Raw genomic sequence first — 18865 nt, forward strand, 5'->3', positions numbered from 1 at the left:
TGACAGTTTTTCTTTGTGGAGATTATGTGGAATATAATGTAAATGCTGGAAGTAAAATATGTAGCTGTTCTCATAACAGAAAGGTGATGACCTAACGCAAAGTTATTGTCATTTTCAAATACAGTTTTTCTTCCTTTCTGTTTTATAAATGTTACTTGCATCACAAAACAGACAGCAGTAATTCAATGTGAAATGTGATTTGTTTGATAACAAATGATGGAAACAGAATCTTGAATCCTGAGCACTGTGAATAACGTGTATTCCTTTAGCAATAATTATCTTACCATCTTTTGTCAGGTTTATGGCTACTAATGACTTGATGACAGAACTACAGAAAGATTCTATCAAGCTGGATGATGACAGTGAAAGAAAGGTGGTGAAGATGATTTTGAAATTACTGGAAGATAAAAATGGTGAGGTGCAAAACTTAGCTGTCAAATGGTAGGTATTCTTTTTCTGTGTAGTAAAGAATTGTATGATGACTGAACAATATAAAGCACCTTTGTAAACTCAAGCAACCATTGCTACACAAAATAATATGAAATTGATGTCCACAAAGGAACCCTTGTTCTTGTAGACTACCTGCCTTAATTGTTGTAACTTAAAAAACTAGCTTTTGTTGACATTGGGGATTAATATTTGGGGTTTCAGGCACCAGATAGCACATGCAGTCCTTGCTGAAAGTATTCAAGTGACACACTTGTTCTTTGGTGATAATTCTTGATTGCTAAATAGGTATAAAAAGCTTGTAATTCAGTGGTAGTTGCCATATTGATATTAGACAGTGAGACCTTAGATGATCTGCAGGGGAAGAATTGTAGTATTGGAGTTGTTTTCAAGCAGAGATGAAAACATAAAATGGTAAAGATATGGCCTCAGTTATCAAATGTGGAACTTACCTCTTCACTAACATTCAGAACACTGTGTTAATGGTATTACAAGCTTTAAAGGAACTGTAAATGTTTTATGGGGTCAAGGTGCATTTACTTGCCTTTCAGAGACTTCTGTTGCTTCACTGCCCTCTCTTCCTCACCTTATTGAACTTTACATATGGTGTGGCCTTTCCAGAGCACCCTTTGAAGAGGTGCTACATTTCTTATGACTTCTTGTTCTTAGCTATTCTGACTTTTCGTGTGCTTTAAAGAGAGCCTCTCTTAAAAGGCATATAGTGTTCCTGAAAATGTTTCTTGTTTGTCAGCTCAGGGTTTTTTTTAATAGTCCATATGCACTACTTATATTCTGTGAGGTATGGATTGAAGTAAACTTGGTACACAAGAGCTTGAGAAGTTTCACGTTGTGACTAGCCAAGTTTGTTTCAGCTTGTTATTCTTCGTAGTTTGCCCTGTCAGACTAGCAAAGCAGAAAAAACCTGTGTGTACCTCTGCTTATGCACTTAGAAGCAGTGCTTGCTTCAGCTTCTGAAGTGTTTTAAGTGATGGTCACCAAAATCTTGCACAGACAAACTAGTGTAGGAATGTCAAATTTCAAGCCAGATATTAGGTGTATTAGCACTATAATTGTCACTACTTTTTCACTACTGTCCCTGGGGATACAGTCTTGTTAAAATGTGTTTTACGCATCTCCTCTTCACAACAACACAAAATACCCTGTTTCTTTTTAATTCAAACTTCTGAAATGTCTGAGTTCCTCATGGTTCCATGGCTTTGAAACAGATTGCTTCTGCTCAGTCAGAAGAGCATATTGTTGTGAAACTTGGCTCAGGCTTAGAATTGTCTTTGTATGAGTTAGCGTTTTGTGGAAAAGTTACATTGCAGCATACATGCAGTACTCATTTCTAATGTACATCCTAAAGTTGTTCTGAAGTCTGGATCAATGCACATAGACACATATATCACAATCTTAAATGGCAGTGTCAGAATTTAGGATTGAAAGTATAAGTAATGCTTACTAAAACATTAAAGAAAGATTGCAAAGGGAAGAGAATGGGAAAATAGATTACTTCCTCTGTGTGGGCATGTCCTGTTCTTATTAACAGTTCTTCAATTTTTTAAGTTTACTTTGATATATTGATAAATCTCATGGATTTAATTAATGTGACAGAATCTGTTCCAAGCTTGGAGTGTTTTTGAGAAATCCAAATAATGTTAAGGAACAGTGTTAAATTTACTTCAATGGGACAAGAAACGTGGAAAAGTTACCAGGTGAATTGTGAACATCCATATAGAAGGTGGTCACGTGTACATTCTGGAATGCATCAAGTTGTGTTGTTTTGGTTTTTGTTGGCATCCCAGTCACTTGCAGATATGCTTGAATACAAAAAAATCCCCGCCACTCTTTTAGAGTGTTCTCTTCTTAAAGCAGCTTGTACTCAAAATACTGTTCATGACAGTTTTAAGCGTAATGCTGCTGCTGCTTCCTGTTAGCTGTTCTTGTACTCCTTGTTCCTTTTCTCACACTGCTTCTTATCGGGTTTTGTTACAGACTTGTTTGGGGACTTAGTTTTGTTTTGGCTTAGTGCTTACCTCCTGCATTCTACCTGTTGGTAGAAACATTGGTGGGGGTGAAGGATGGGAGAGGCTGAACACTATTAAGCTATAGGGTTTTTTTAAGACAGTTCAAGCTGATCTGAAGTCTTCCATCTCCTACAACACTGGGTGTAAGCCTGATTCATTGGGAAGTTAATTTCAGCCAGCATATTTTTCTTGACTTTAATTTTAAATATTTTGTGCTCTTGTGTATTTCTGTTAAGGATTTCTTGGCACTTTCAGCTGAGGAAAGCATAAACTGTGTTTAGATCTCTCAAGTTAAATGCTGTGGTGAACTTCAGAGACTATCAGCAGTAACTTTCATTAGACTGGTACTTGACCCATTAAATTAGAGATTTTCTCTCATAGAAAGAGAATTTAAGACAACCCAATGTACTTTTCTATCTGTGCTTGAGGTAGATTTTTCCTTGAGGAAGGGAGAAAAGTGTTGCAGCTTGTTAGGGGAGCTTCCTCTGCAGGTAGATCAGTGGAAACACTCTGAATGAAGCTCTTCCCTAAGATTCACTCTTTGAAGATTTGATTCTTGAGGTCACTGCACACAGCAGATTTAAAACAACTCGGAGCAGCCATAAAGCAGTATTTATTTTTAGGCAAGCGTAGCAGCAAGTGAGCAGTGTTCCTGGTTTTGCCTTATCCGCTGCTTGCTTTCACACTGGAGTAAGAAGAGCTCTATTGGTTAAAAAGCAGATGAACTTTTTTCTTACTGTCTCTACAAAGCACACTGGTGATTTTGTTCTTGCTCCTTTCAGTTACATTGTGCTGGTTTGGGGCAGCATAAAACATGTAACAGCAAAGCAGAAGTCAGTTTTTGGGTTCATGGGTACTTGGGTAGCTACCTTGCAAGATGATTGTCCAGTTCATTTCTGAATAAAAATGGATATTAATGAGCTGCATTAGTACTCTTGGAAGTAAAAGTTGGCCTGCTGTAATCTTTGATCCTACAGAAGGGAGCTGAGTTTTATTTGTTAAGCTTCTTACTGCAGGCAGTAGATAAAACCTATGTCAGTAATGGCAGGTTGTTTACCTTGTTTTTCCTAATTGCTTGTAAAATATTAAATGTATTTTTGTTTTCTCCATCTTTTTTGAAGGGATGGTTTATGTTTTACCTGATAGTTGTAGGCTGTTTTACAGTCAGGGAGTGTGGAAAATGCTATTCTTACAGCGTATTCTTAGCTTATAGCTGTAAGCGTAGTCCAGCATGGTATCCTGTGTACCTTGTGGCAGCAGTAGTTACATTGCCTGTGGCTTTTTTAAAATTCTGTGCATCTGGCTTACTCAAGCAGTGTGGTTTTTCTAAGCCCAGATATTGTGTTGATATTGCTTGTTCCTCATTGCTGATAATGTTGGTAATGCTCTGTTGGCCCAAATTGCACATTAATTGTTTCATGTGTTTAAGGATGAGCTGTTTCTCATTTTGAACACTTTGATATTCTGCCATTTAAACCTATGCATAGAATTTTTTCTTGGTTCACACTGTGAAATATTTCCTGTAACCAGTAAGAAGACAAACATACACATATATATCTATTTATGGTGGAAAAAAAAGGTGGGATTAAAGTAAGCCCTTTCAGTGATTCCTCCCTTGTGGAACTGTAGTTTCTCTGCATTTATGAGAGTGACTTGTCTGGGCAGTAGTTCAATACAGGGAGCTCTGCCTGACGCTGTGAGTCTGAGTCATTAGTGTGAACAGGATGATGCATGTATTGGCTGCTGTGTGGCTGATCCAGTTCAGCAGCTTTAAAGCATTCTGAATACACTACTGCACATCATGCTTTACTAGTGATTTGAATAATTTTTTTTTTTATTTTTAAATTTGTGAATTTTAATTCTTCCTTGTAAGTAAATGTGCTTATTCCACAGCTGTTAAAATATGCCAGTTGGAGATTATAATTGATTATATGTTGGTGTCTATCTTCCTAATATGGAGCTATGCTATGAACACCTTTATTTCCAAATGTGTGTAACTTAAAGGAGACAGTGTGTTGTTGTTTATTTCCATAGGCATCTGAATGAACTTTTTACTTTGAGAGAACCTAGACACAAATTATTGGCTAGTGAAAGGGAAAAGTTCAAAGAACACTTTAAACTATCCAAACTGGCCTTCAAGTGTGTAAAATACAGGCTTAAGTGCAAAAGCTTTGTGGTCAGAACTGATTTTATACAAGAAGGTTATAGTTTATTTTCAACTTCTGATAAGATTGGTTTGTAATCTGGGACTAATGATAAGGTCTGTAAGTGAAATCTACTGATTTTGAGGGCCAGAAAAGCTTGAGGTAATCTTTTGTAAAATTTACTTCACAATTGTTATGTCTGCTTTGCTGAACTAATAGGCTGAATAAATAGGACTGAAGATGCTGATTCTTTTCAGGTAGAAAATGGCTTAATGCTTTCCAGAAACTGTAATTTATCATGTTCATGTGAATATCATTCCAGTGGTTTGGTCATCTTTAAAACAGTAGCAAAGAAGTGTTTCCTATTCTTAATTGAGATGAATCTGATTGACTGGCCCTTGCTGTGATTATTTTCATTAGTCATAGGTTGCATTTGAAAAATAAATATATTTAAATCAAAAGAATTCAGTAGTTCTTCAACAGTTCAGGTTTAAAACAAGGGGTTTTTAACCTTGTATACCGTAGTCTGTTGACTGAAATGTGTAGGAAATTTAATTTCTGTGGACTACTATGGAGTCATTTTACCGTGGAATTCTATAGGTTTCTGTTCTAGTTGATTTGTCCTTGTGTTGCTTGCAAAACAATTTACTATGCACCAAGGGTAGCTGAGTGCAACAGTGCTGTGAGTAGCCACTGACAGTGGTGTGTATTTGAAGAGAAACTGTGTATATAGATGAGTCAGTGAATCACAGTGAAGGGAAAGCTTGACTGAAGAGTGAAATGAAGTTGTGGAGAAAGCTGTGGACTTTTTCAGCAACTGGAGGAAATGTTTCAACTGCACCCAGGGATGGCATGATGTATTGTGTCTCAGAGATAATTATTGGTAATAATCTGTGTTTGCAGATGTTTGTGTATGGATTTATCAGGAGTTTTTCAGTTAGAGGCAAAAAGTCTTTACCAGTATCAGTGTTCAGAAATTATTTTAATAATGCGTTATTAATTTAACATTACTGAAACAGTAAAATGACCAGATTAGATTGTGGATATGGTCCTCTAACCCCCTAATCTCGGGAGTTTAGTGGCTGTAGAGATAGTTTAATTGAATCTAAGGAATCCAGTGCAGTGCCCTTTCCCTAAATTAAAGGGCAGTGTCAGGTTAGGGCATGAGGTCCGACTGCCTTTAATGAAGGGGGCTCTGTCAGAGCTGTTCATTTCTGCAGGATCTGCTGAAGCAAGTGAGAAACCATCCATTACGTCTTCATTTCTGTGCACTTAAAGGGCTTCTTTTTATGCCTTTGATCAGATACTAGTCAGTATCTCAAGTAACAGTTCTCTTGAGATATCTGTATGCTGTATCTTCTAAAAATGTAACCCCAAAGTTGTTCTCATGTATTTATTTTAATGTTATCTGTAAATCTCCATGAAATACTCTGCAAAATTAGTAAATTGCCATCTTCCTGAATTTGTGGCATTGATGTGATCATAAAGCAGCAGTTTCAGATGTCTGTGCCCTAGTTTGACTAATGTCAAATTAGTTCCAAGTTCTGTGCATTAACAAAACTGAGTTAGTTTTAAGTGATATTTCAGTGCCTGGTTTTGGCAAATATGTTTTGTCTTTGCTGCCTCCCCGCCCACCCTTCTCCTGGCCCACACACACATGTACTTTCAGCAGGTTTTACCACATGAATAGGGTGGGCAGGGAGAGAAGGAAACCAAGCAGGTTATGGTTTGTGAAGGAAGGCATGGAAAGTGCTATAGGTGATTACCTTGGGAATTGCATATTCCTGGGTGTTAATCTAAGTGTTGTGCTTCAAGTGCAAACACTGTTCTGAGTTCATGGGAGGTAAGGCATTGTGAGCGTGGCCACTGAAAGAGAAGCTCCAGGTTTGCCTAATGTGGTGACAGACCACTGATGCCAAAATTTTGAACCTTACTCTGGTTTTTGTCATACAGTAAGTCACACACAGTGCTTGAGTGCAAGGCCTTGCTTGTCCATGTCCTTCTCCTGTTTGCATGTCTTGCTTTCTGCCTTTTGCTTCTGCTGGGCATTTTTTATAGTAATTAGGTCTTGCCCCTGTGAATTCTTGGACCAGGCAAAAAAGGGTAGCAGCAGTGGGCTACATATAACAAGTTTGGGGATGGAAGATGTATTTTGGGTTTGTCTTACTGCATAGAGCCGTGACCAAATCCAAACGTTCCATAGAATAAAGATGCGGTAATTACAAGTATTGCTTACTTGTCTGTGAATTAAGCAGGCAGTGATGGTCAAGCATATAAACTGATGGCTCTGGCTTAGGTTAATTTTTGTTATAAATCTTGTTGTCAACTGAGAAGTAAAAGGGACTCTGGTTTTGAGACTGAAGCAGAACAGCCGTACGAAAACAATTTCCAGCTCCAAATAAAAAAATGTACTAAACAAGTATTTTGTTACTAGATTAATGGTGGAGGCAAGTTATCAGTCCCACCAGATGAAGGTTTTCAGATTTTAAAATTCTGCTTTGTGTTGCTACCAAAACCAGCCTTAAGTTTATGACTTGAATGCAAAATACTGAAATAATATTGTTGCCAATATAATACTTTCCTCTTGTTTATACAGCCTGGGACCTCTGGTGAGTAAAGTGAAGGAGTATCAAGTGGAGACCATTGTAGATACCCTCTGTACAAACATGCTTTCAGATAAAGAACAGTTACGTGACATTTCAAGCATTGGTCTTAAAACTGTGATTGGAGAACTCCCCCCAGCTTCCAGTGGTAAGACATTTTGTACTCAAGGCTATGTAGTTGTATCATTTACTAATTAAAAAAAAAAAAAACAAAAGTTGGGGATTTTAGGGAAGAGGATTCAGTTAATTTGGCATTGGAACTAGTTTTGGTTAGGGTAAAAACATATGGCACAAATACCCTTTCAGTTTCTCCTTCTCTGACTATATTGCCAAATTCTACTAGTTTAAGAAATTATTTTTTACTGAAGGATTGCATTAATGTGGAAAGCAAGCTCAGAGAATATGAACTTCAGTATAACAAGTTGAGTGTAAAAGTTTCTATTTTAATAATTGCCTGGTGGAGCAGTTATAGGCTGCAGTAATAGCTAAATCTCATCTTGGTTTTTGATTGATAGTACACTTTAAAATTGATTACAACTCTTGTATTTTTCTTTAACCGTCTGATTTTTTATCTCACTTTCCAGGAATTGTTTTGGGAAGTACCTTGTGTTTCTGACAGTTGCCTGTTAAATTAGTGAAAGTCTTACCTGCAGGTTTAAACGAAGGCAGTCTTTCCTCTAAAAGAGATACTAATGTTGAACAGCACATCAGTTAATAGCATTACTTTTTTACTCAAGTGCTTCTCAGATATCATAGTGTAGGATATGAATGAGAATAGAGAGTGATTTAAAAGGCTTTGGAAATTACATTTTTAGAGATTGAGGTCCCTTGAATTAAAAAAAAAAGCTCTGATTTTAATATCCTTTTTGAAAATTGACGTGTAAATCTTGCTTCTATCAAGCAGCAGTGAGATGCATAAGCTTTGCATAAATAACTAATTTTAAGTAAATTGTTTTAAGCTTTTACACTTTTGTTTGCCTACACAAAACAAAAGGATATTTTTGGTGGAGGTAAAGCTCAAACAAAAATGTAGCAAAATCTTTCAATATAATTAATATTCCTAATATAAAAATAAACAACAATTTCTTGCTCCCAACTCAAACACAGATTGTTGTATCTTTGTCTTAGCCTTCATGATAACACAATAGACTGTCTAGTTGTTATATTTTAATTTTAGTTGTAGTTAAGAATGAGCCACAATACATATAAACTAGATTCACCATAGGTTGGAATGGTGTTAATTTCACATTGAAATTCGCAAAATGTGATTAGAAGAGTTTCATGCATGTGAAGATGAGTACTAACCACTGGGCAGTCATTACCATGACATGAGTTCCTTCTCATAATTACTTGAAATAATGTTAGCCAATTGGAGGAAGGGGGAACTATGAAGTTGTTGTAAAGACATTTTTACTTGTATTTTAAAATACTTTGGAGATAAACTTTCCCCCCTTTCTCAAATGTTTCAGTAGTATTTCAGGTACTTTTTAAGTAGCTTCTTGTGCAAAGTTGTTTTATTTTGGTTTTTTTTGCCATTCTTTCGAAGTGGCTCTATCTACTTCTGTGCTTTTCCTTACCATACAGTTTATGCCTTCATTTTTACCTATAGTCCTTTCACTTATTGCTCTAGACTTGTTGTGGCCTTCATTTTCCATTGCTTGCCCTTCCAAAATCAGTGTTTTTCTGTTGTGTATACCTTCTGGGACAAGAAGCCCTCCTGCTTAGTGTGTTTGTACATAAATAGTCTTTCAGCACTAATGCAGAGCGTACATGACATTAATAAACACAGTGGCTGTTTAAGCTCGTTTTGTTGGGTGGAAAAAGCTTCTTTATGTAGATTCAGTTGCTTTCCATAGTCACAAACATGATCTCTGGTGTTAAAAACTGTATTTTTTTAATATTATGGAAATGCTGAGGTTTGGTTGTACTTTCAGGTTCTGCCTTAGCAGCTAATGTTTGCAAAAAGATCACAGGGCGTCTCACTAGTGCTATAGCCAAGCAGGAAGATGTGTCTGTTCAACTTGAGGCACTGGATATTATGGCTGATATGCTGAGCAGGTAAACATCCATCCTTTAATATGCTGGTGAATGCTCATAAATATTCCTTAAAGCTTGAACTTCAGTTTTCCAAATGTTAAAATCAAATTACTCAAAGTTCTATGAAATAATATGGTAATATTAAGTGTAGATGAAACTTAATTAAAAAAAAAAAGTGAATGTATTGAAGATAATTGATTGATAGATCAATTATTATTTAATCGTCTGAGAACTGTAGTTTTAAGCTTATTTTTATGTTTATTGCTTTGAGGGTATATTTTAAACTCATTTCTTCTTTTAAAAAATTCCAGAAACTGAAATTTAAAGACTTGATTGGAATCTTTGTGATGTTTGGGGAATATTTGAAGGATTGTTTTACAGTATATGAACAAAGTTATCTAGATTCAATTGGTTTTGAGTTTGTGTTTTGTCTGTTTTAAGGCAAGGAGGACTGCTTGTTAACTTCCATCCTTCAATTCTGACCTGTCTGCTCCCCCAGCTGACCAGCCCAAGACTTGCTGTGAGGAAAAGAACCATCATTGCTCTTGGTCACCTGGTCATGAGTTGTGGCAATATGGTTTTTGTTGACCTCATTGAACATCTGTTGACAGAGCTGTCTAAAAATGATTCCATGTCAACAACTAGGACCTATATACAGTGTATTGCTGCTATCAGTAGGCAAGCAGGTCATAGAATAGGTAAGAAAAATACATAAATTATCTTTTACCTTGAAGTTTTTTGGTGAGAGTAATTACTTAGCTTGTTTTTTTCTCTTACCAGGTGAATATCTTGAGAAAATAATTCCTTTGGTTGTAAAGTTTTGTAATGTAGATGATGATGAGCTACGAGAGTACTGCATTCAAGCCTTTGAATCTTTTGTTAGGAGGTAAGTCATTCATGGGTACCTGTTTCAGGCTTTCTTAAGATCTAATAGTGTGTCATTTGGTTGTAAGCTGTCAAGAGAGAGTTTCCTTCATACAAAATATTCTTATGCAAGCTTTGTGCTGGAACAGTTCCTATAACTCGCTGGTAACTTAACTCTTAAGCAGTGTGTTGTGTCTGCACTGCTGTTTGTGCAAACGAGAAGTGGGAAGTATTCTAATAATATTTGTGTCCAATAGCCGTGATAAAAAATTGGTATCCAAAGGCATATCTGAGTCCTTTGCAACCTTCCAGTCTAGAAGATCCTGTTACACAGTGGCATTGCCCTTTCTGACCTTCCCTTCGAATTTCTGTAGTTCAGATGGATGCCTTAAAGTTGTCTTGGCTAATGTCTCCAAAGTACAGTATGCAACATGAAATCTTTTAGGAATGTTTTAGTACTTCGGAGTAATTTGACATTGATTGTATTTTTATATTACACAGGTGTCCTAAAGAAGTTTATCCTCATGTATCTACTATTATAAACATTTGTCTTAAATATCTTACTTATGATCCTAATTACAATTACGATGATGAAGATGAAGATGAAAATGCTATGGATGCTGATGGTGGTGATGATGATGATCAAGGTATATTCTCTTTTTGGTTTGGGGGAGAGGATGAGCTTTTGATCCTGCACCCATCTGAGAAAATTGGTATGGGTGATATTACTCCTGAGTACCAGTATTTGACTATTTTGTACCTCTTTTAAACATAGCTAATGAACTCACTTCTTGGAATAAAAGTATAGGATGTTGTTGCTGGAGATCGGTAGTTCTGAGGGTGAACATAAAAGTACAAGATAAATATTTTTAAAATCCTTGAAAGGTGGAAAAATCAGAAGTGTGTGGCGTGATATAACTAAAGTAAGAACATCAATTAATGAATGGAAAATACATATACAGGATGGGAAAGGCTTCTCACTACTTTCCACTATCATATATTGGTACCCAATGCATAAAATCAGAATAGATTGAAAATGACTCAATATTTTTCGGTAGGGTAAAAGTGTTTCAGACTGAAAGGCATAAGGTATTTTATTTTTAATATGGTGGCAAGCATTGCCAGATGTAAGCTTTGTGAAGACTTGGACACACAAGTAATCTGAACTGAGAGCATAACATTCTCATTACTTAAGGAAGGAGTGAGCTGCATAGTTGTTGCTTTAAGACCTGAAAAATCTATATTGTTTATTTTATACTTTTTTGTTATTTTTGGGGATGCTGTGTAGTTTGATCCACCCCTAGAAAGAAGCAGACAGAATAATTTGTTGAATCTTGATCAGCTAGTATTCATTGTTCCTTTGTTGTTTATGTCATGAATGAGGAGGAATATGCTTTAAATCAGTAGTCAGGCTGGAAATATGATGGGGAGCTCCTCTTCCTGTTGGCAGCTTAAATTAATATGTGTGCAAGACTAGCATGAAAAAATTGGTTTAGAATTACAAGTTAGGCTGTTTAGAAGGCTTTTATAATGTATGGTTTTTAACATAATTCTGAACCTATTTCTTAGTGCATCTTATGCAAAGAACCCAACTGTATTCTTTTTAATTGTTTAAAATAAAACTTGATGCTTTGCTTGTCTAGACTTGAACATATGCATTTATTTTTTCAAGGGAGCGATGATGAATATAGTGATGATGATGACATGAGCTGGAAAGTGAGGCGTGCAGCTGCTAAATGTCTGGATGCTGTGGTTAGCACACGACACGAAATGCTTCCGGAATTCTACAAAACTGTATCTCCTGCTTTAATAGCCAGATTCAAAGAACGTGAAGAGAATGTTAAAGCAGATGTTTTTCATGCATATCTTTCTCTTTTAAAACAAACTCGACCTGTGCAAAGTTGGCTTTGTGATCCTGATGCAATGGAACAAGGAGAAACACCTTTGACAATGCTTCAGAGTCAGGTTATTTGTGAAGATTTTTGTTATCTTTGAGAAGACATATTGAAGTTCATAAGGATAGTTCATTCAATGTGCTTTATCATGCTTTCTTCATACACAGGTTACAGTTTATTCATGTAGTACTAACATAGAGAGCAAGCTGGGTAAACTGGCCCAAAAAAAAATGCAGCAGTAGTCTTAGAAACTGAAATTGACTTGTACAAATGTGCTTATTTAATTTCAGTTGTTTACTCACCTGCGAAAGTTGCATGTCCTATGTCATTTAGCCAGATTGCCAAAGCAAGAGTTACTTTGTGCGTTCTATATCCAGACATAAGCTCTAATGATCAAGATAAAACTTGATCTGCTGCAATATATTTTACTTGCAGAATAAAAAGGATAATGCTGAAAAACTTCTCTAAGGGAATTATTTAGCTGACTTTTCAATTGTTGCTCTCTATGGTTTTATTAATGCAAATCACCTTTCAAAGCTAAATTACTTTTTTTTTAAAAGCAATTATTTTGAATCTTTATTTCCCAGTATTTCTATAACTTCTCTAGTTCTGTAGAGAAATCAGAGGGTTAGGTTGCACATATTTCTTTATATCCTCCCCCAGTGATCAATAATGAAAGAAATGCCAGCTATTGAATCAATTAACAGATGTGTGATGATTACAGGTTCCCAACATAGTTAAAGCCTTGCACAAACAGATGAAGGAGAAAAGTGTGAAGACACGTCAGTGCTGCTTTAACATGCTGACTGAGCTAGTAAATGTGTTACCTGGAGCCCTAACTCAACATGTTCCTGTACTTGTACCAGGTATGAGAAACACAGCATTAACTTAAATATTTATTAATAAATGGTATGTGAAGTTCTGAAACATCAAAATATTTAAGTCCTGACTGCACATTTTGCAAAAGCTTTGAAGTGTAGCTTCTGTTGAAATAAAATGGCAAAATAATCAGCTATTATGTGGATCCATATAAATATTTTAGTTATATATTTCCATTAATCTTGAAAAGAAGATTGAAGGTTTTTTCTTCTTTATTAAAAAAAAAGAAGTTAATTTGCTTCTTAATTACAAGGTCAAACTGCCTTCTTTTCCATCCCAACAGAGAAAAATGCTGTCCATAGTTCAGCTTTTAAAACTTAAAATGTTGAAATTTGAAGTAGTGGTCGAAAGTAAGGTTGGAAATGTTAAAGGTTCAGAATTCCTTTATAATTAAGAAAATATGTCATAAACCATTGAATGGCCCATATCTTTTCATAGAGGAAGCTTAAAAACTAATTGGTTGAATAAAATGATGAAAGGGGTTTGGAAGCGTTCAAAAAGATGGGGAGCCAGAAGACATAAATTCAGTAGAGCTGCCTTCCTTCAGGAATTTTAACGTGTTATAGCAGACTCTATAAATACCTGCCCTAAAAATACATTTTTTGGTTTCTTCCAGGAATAATTTTTTCACTGAATGACAAATCAAGTTCTTCTAATCTGAAGATAGATGCTTTGTCCTGTTTGTATGTGATCCTCTGCAATCATTCTCCCCAAGTCTTTCATCCTCATGTTCAAGCATTGGTACCTCCAGTTGTAGCTTGTGTTGGTGACCCATTTTACAAGATAACATCAGAGGCACTTTTGGTTACCCAACAACTTGTGAAGGTCATTCGTCCTTTAGACCAGCCTACTTCCTTTGATGCTACTCCTTACATCAAAGATTTGTTTACTTGTACAATCAAGAGATTAAAGGCTGCTGACATTGATCAGGAGGTGAAAGAAAGGGCAATATCTTGCATGGGTCAAATAATTTGTAGCCTTGGTGACAGTCTAGGCACAGACCTGCCTAGTACACTTCAGATCTTTCTAGAGAGACTGAAGAATGAGATCACTCGGTTAACTACAGTGAAGGCCATGACATTGATTGCTGGTTCTCCTTTGAAGATAGATTTGAGACCAATCCTTGGGGAAGGAGTTCCTATTCTTGCTTCTTTTTTGAGAAAGAACCAGCGAGCTTTGAAGCTGGGTACTCTTTCTGCGCTAGATATTTTAATTAAGAATTACAGTGACAGCTTGACAGCTGCCATGATTGATGCAGTCCTGGATGAGCTTCCACCTCTGATTAGCGAAAGTGATATGCATGTATCACAGATGGCCATCAGTTTTCTGACAACGCTGGCTAAAGTATATCCTTCCTCCCTGTCAAAGATTAGTGGCTCCATTCTCAATGAACTTATTGGGCTGGTAAGATCACCCCTACTTCAGGGTGGAGCACTTAGTGCCATGCTAGAATTTTTCCAAGCTTTGGTTGTGACTGGTACAAATAATTTAGGCTATATGGATTTACTGCGCATGCTAACGGGTCCAGTGTACTCGCAGAGCACAGCACTTACTCACAAGCAGTCTTACTATTCCATTGCCAAATGTGTTGCTGCCCTTACTCGAGCCTGCCCTAAGGAAGGACCGGCTGTTGTAGGTCAGTTCATTCAAGACGTTAAGAACTCAAGGTCCACAGATTCCATTCGTCTTTTGGCTTTGCTTTCTCTTGGGGAAGTTGGGCACCACATTGACTTAAGTGGACAAATTGAGCTGAAGTCTGTAATACTGGAAGCGTTCTCTTCTCCTAGTGAAGAAGTCAAGTCAGCGGCATCATATGCCTTAGGCAGTATTAGTGTTGGCAATCTTCCTGAGTATCTGCCATTTGTCCTACAAGAAATAACCAGTCAACCTAAGAGGCAATACCTTCTTCTGCATTCCTTGAAAGAAATAATTAGCTCTGCATCAGTGATTGGTCTCAAACCATATGTTGAGAACATCTGGGCCTTACTCCTGAAACACTGTGAATGTGCAGAAGAGGGTACAAGGAATGTTGTTGCTGAATGCTTGGGCAAGCTTACGTTAATAGACCCAGAGACTCTGCTTCCACGACTGAAGGGATACTTGGCATCAGGTGAGGAGTAGTAGTAATGCATGTATGTATCGTAGGAGATGGCTTTATGATACCTATTAATAAATTGATTCGTTTTTCAAATTATTTCCTTAAATGTTGTGATCCTCTTGAAGTTTTGCTCCCCCCCACCAAACAATGGAATTTTAAGGTTTTCTATTTTTACTAGAAGTTGTTAGTCATGCACAACAAGAATTACTTGTGTTCTGCTTTCAGACTTTATATTTCAATTAACAATGTTACATTTAAGAAGGAGCTATAAACTTAAAGGAGAAGGAGCATGGGCGACTAAGGGACAAATTAACAAACCAATTGCAACATTTTGAGCTTTTGGTGTAAATTACTATGTTCCTGATTTTCAGATAAGGGTTCTGAAATTTTCGAGGATTAGGAAGGATCTTTGCACATAATGAATCAGTCTCATATCAAGAACCATATTCACATGTTTTCTTCACGTGTTTCTGCTATAGAGGGGAGAGGTTTTTTGTAGGCCTATTTGTAATCATAAATAATCTGTTTTAATAGGCTTATTGTTCAATTTTTCTGTAGGAGATAACATTACATGCTTATTACAATGCTATGGTATTTTTCCCCTGTTTAAAATGTTTTATCCATAGATTTATTTGAGTTACGTATTGCACTGCTAGTAATAAATAGCATTTCTTGTTTGCTGTTCTTATGAATATTAGAAGTCTACGAGGAATGAGTGGCATTGAACATGATTTAGATTCTGTTGTTTTTCTGTTTTAATCTTGCATTTTCACACCTTTGTTTCATATTAGGGTCCTCATACGCTCGAAGTTCAGTGGTTACTGCTGTTAAGTTCACTATTTCTGATCATCCACAACCCATAGACCCACTCTTGAAGAACTGCATAGGTAAGTACTCTACTTATACTGACAACTTCTATGTTTTCAGGCAATAGAATTACATTTAAAATTTGTTCTTTGTGTTACCAGAAATAAATATTTTGAAGATACTAGAATTAGCTGCTAGTGATAACTATTAGAAGAGTTACAAGATATGTCTATAATAGCCAATTATTTATATTAACAGTAATTTATTTGAATTCTGATCAGTAAAAATAGTGTGATTAAAAAGTCTATGTATTGAATCTGTGATGGGCAATACAAGAAGCTAGGGTTTTTAGTAGGATGGGATCCAAAAGCTGATTTCCTTTCCTGTGTTTTTGCAAAATTATATCAGTTTGATGTAGTAAGGTGTACTATATTCACCCAGAAGTGTGGTCTTGGGAATATTTTACATTCAGTGCTTAAAACATGTATGCTTGTGTGAATTATTCTGAGTATTACCAGGTTTTGAATTGTAAACATAGGTCGTTATGATTCTGTAATGCTTATGGTCTAAAAGCATTTGGAACTGTGTATGTTTTTATACAGGGATAATGTAATCAGAGCTTTCGATGTAACACCAGTATGATAAAGACCTATGGGATGCTGTGGCTTTTTTTATCTTTTCTCATTTGTATAACAAAGTATTGTAGATTTTTTTAATATGGTATGGTGAATGTTTTATGCTTGATTAATTGCAGGTTTAAAGATCTATAAAAAAATCTTCTGTGCTTCTTAACCTAACGGGGCAAAGAGATTTATCCTTAAAAGCATAAAGTTTTGTGAAGAGCAAGGTTTTATTTATAGGGAAATTAAGTCAGTTACTATGTGTTATTTTCATCACTAAGCACTTTTTTTTTTTTTTAAATATTGTATTCAAGAATGATGCTTGTAGGTTTTTTCCCCCTCCTACTGAAGCTGCCATGCCCCTTTGGTTTCTGGAAATATTTATTGATTGAAATTTGAAATGCTACCAGTATCTAGTGCTTTAAAAATCTCAGTCATTTGGAGTTTTGTTACTCAGTTTTTTGGTGGGTGTTTGTTTTTTACACCTTGTTGGTTTTCTCCTTCGAAAATGTTCACTCCTCATGGAAGTTGCTAGTACAACTTCACAAACATTCAGGATATATTCATGCTGTCATTCATTTTTAAAAGGCTGTGTTATGGAAGTATAGAAAAATCTAATTTAAAAATGCCCAAAGGTAGGATGGGATGGGGAGATGTGGTGCTACATTAATATATACTGAGTAGGCCTATTTTATAGTAATTTAGGTATTCTCAGTGTATGCCCATTTGGGGGTTAAAAATCAGTATGTTGATAGTTTCCTTTAGCAGTGTTCTCGAATTCCTGAACTGCAGAAATTGAAATTGGTTTTCCAATGCATATTTTGAGAGAATTTTAATAAGTGGAGAAAAGGAAAGGTTAAATGTAATTTTCATTCATTTACATGCTGTATCTTTATAAAAAAGTTGAAATGTCATTGTGATGGCCATTTATTTTGATGGTGTTTCTTCTACTACTGTTTCATTATATGAAATACTATATAATAATTTTATTAATACTTTTCATATGATTATAATTAATCTTTATTTGTGTAGTCACTGAAATAGCGGGTGTCTGTTACATTAAAATAACTCGTCCACTAAATAGGTCTTTTTGAAAGTTTAAAACTAAGCAAAGATATTTTTAAAGTTGCAAATGAAAAAGATTCTCATAGGTTCTTTCTTACTGTATCTGTTTGCAGGTGATTTTCTGAAAACTCTGGAGGACCCAGATCTCAATGTCAGGAGAGTAGCCCTAGTGACATTTAATTCAGCTGCCCACAATAAACCATCTTTGATAAGGGACCTCTTAGATACTGTGCTTCCTCATCTTTACAATGAAACAAAAGTCAGAAAGGAATTAATCAGAGAGGTATGTTAACTGAGCAAAACAGTGCTAAATATATGTAAGTAGATTTTTTTTTTTTTTAAGTGTGTTACTTAACTTTTTTTTTTTTATTCACTCACAGGTGGAAATGGGACCATTTAAGCATACAGTTGATGATGGGTTGGACATAAGGAAAGCAGCTTTTGAGTGCATGTATACTCTATTGGATAGCTGTTTGGATAGACTAGATATATTTGAATTCTTAAACCATGTTGAAGATGGTCTGAAGGATCACTATGATATTAAGGTTAGCTGTCATTTTTCTCTGTGAAAGCAGGAACTTTGTCAAAATATTTTTTAAATAGTGAATAGACTGAAATGGTAAAAATATTACTTCATGTGCTTAAGTATTTCACTACATTTGCCATTTTCATTAAAATGTGACTGTTCAAAAGGTTACACAGCACTGTAGGAAATATATCTCCATATCTGTGCCAGGCATAACTGTTGTTGAATTGGGTTTTTTCCTCACCCTAGATGCTCACCTTTTTAATGTTGGTGAGACTGTCTACCCTTTGTCCAAGCGCGGTGCTGCAGAGATTGGACAGGCTTGTCGAACCTTTGCGTGCTACATGTACAACTAAGGTATTTCTGTTTACTTATGTTCATTATTTTGTGTTTTCTTACAGAAATATAAATGAACTCGTGTGTAAAGAATACCTCTGTACTGCTGCAGCATTTCCTGAGTTATAGTTGATAAGCTGCAGTAGGCAGGATAATTAGATTAGAAATGAATGGATCTTTGTACAAGTGTTAAATTTATTTAAATTACAAACGGAGAGGTAGATTTGTAAGCTTCTTTTTAAAAATCCTCTGTTTCTTTGATGCCTCTTCTTTCGTTCCTTAAAAATTTAGCTGCCACTTGGACAGCTTGTAAATCTCACTTCATTATAAATAGTAAAACTGGAATACTGAGAGTTTTTCTGACTTCTGATGATGATGTTATTTCAGACAAGCATTTGGCTGATGAAGGCAGTGTAAAGTAGTCCTGGTTTTGTTAGGCTTTTTGTCATTTACCCCACCTCTTCTTCATGTATATTACAAGATTATTGGATCTTTGTAATTATTTTCCTTCCATTCC

General features: G+C 35.8%; 1 protein-coding gene across 1 annotated transcript in view; it reads left to right on the forward strand.

Annotated features, from left to right (window-relative positions):
* Positions 1-263: 263 nt before the first annotated feature.
* CAND1 (cullin associated and neddylation dissociated 1) overlaps positions 264-18865 on the forward strand; it is a 22938-nt gene continuing 4336 nt past the window's right edge. Inside the window, exons 1-13 of the mRNA XM_008632799.2 lie at positions 264-441; positions 7215-7369; positions 9156-9279; positions 9700-9956; positions 10039-10144; positions 10624-10769; positions 11795-12087; positions 12742-12883; positions 13513-15006; positions 15786-15881; positions 17600-17769; positions 17867-18031; positions 18262-18369. Coding sequence (XP_008631021.1) covers positions 302-441; positions 7215-7369; positions 9156-9279; positions 9700-9956; positions 10039-10144; positions 10624-10769; positions 11795-12087; positions 12742-12883; positions 13513-15006; positions 15786-15881; positions 17600-17769; positions 17867-18031; positions 18262-18369 — 3396 coding nt within the window. The 5' untranslated portion in view covers positions 264-301. The remainder of the gene's footprint in view (positions 442-7214; positions 7370-9155; positions 9280-9699; positions 9957-10038; positions 10145-10623; positions 10770-11794; positions 12088-12741; positions 12884-13512; positions 15007-15785; positions 15882-17599; positions 17770-17866; positions 18032-18261; positions 18370-18865) is intronic.

This window comes from Corvus brachyrhynchos, unplaced genomic scaffold (genome assembly GCF_000691975.1).
Source record: "Corvus brachyrhynchos isolate BGI_N302 unplaced genomic scaffold, ASM69197v1 scaffold32, whole genome shotgun sequence".
In the NCBI taxonomy this organism is placed as follows: Eukaryota; Metazoa; Chordata; class Aves; order Passeriformes; family Corvidae; genus Corvus; species Corvus brachyrhynchos.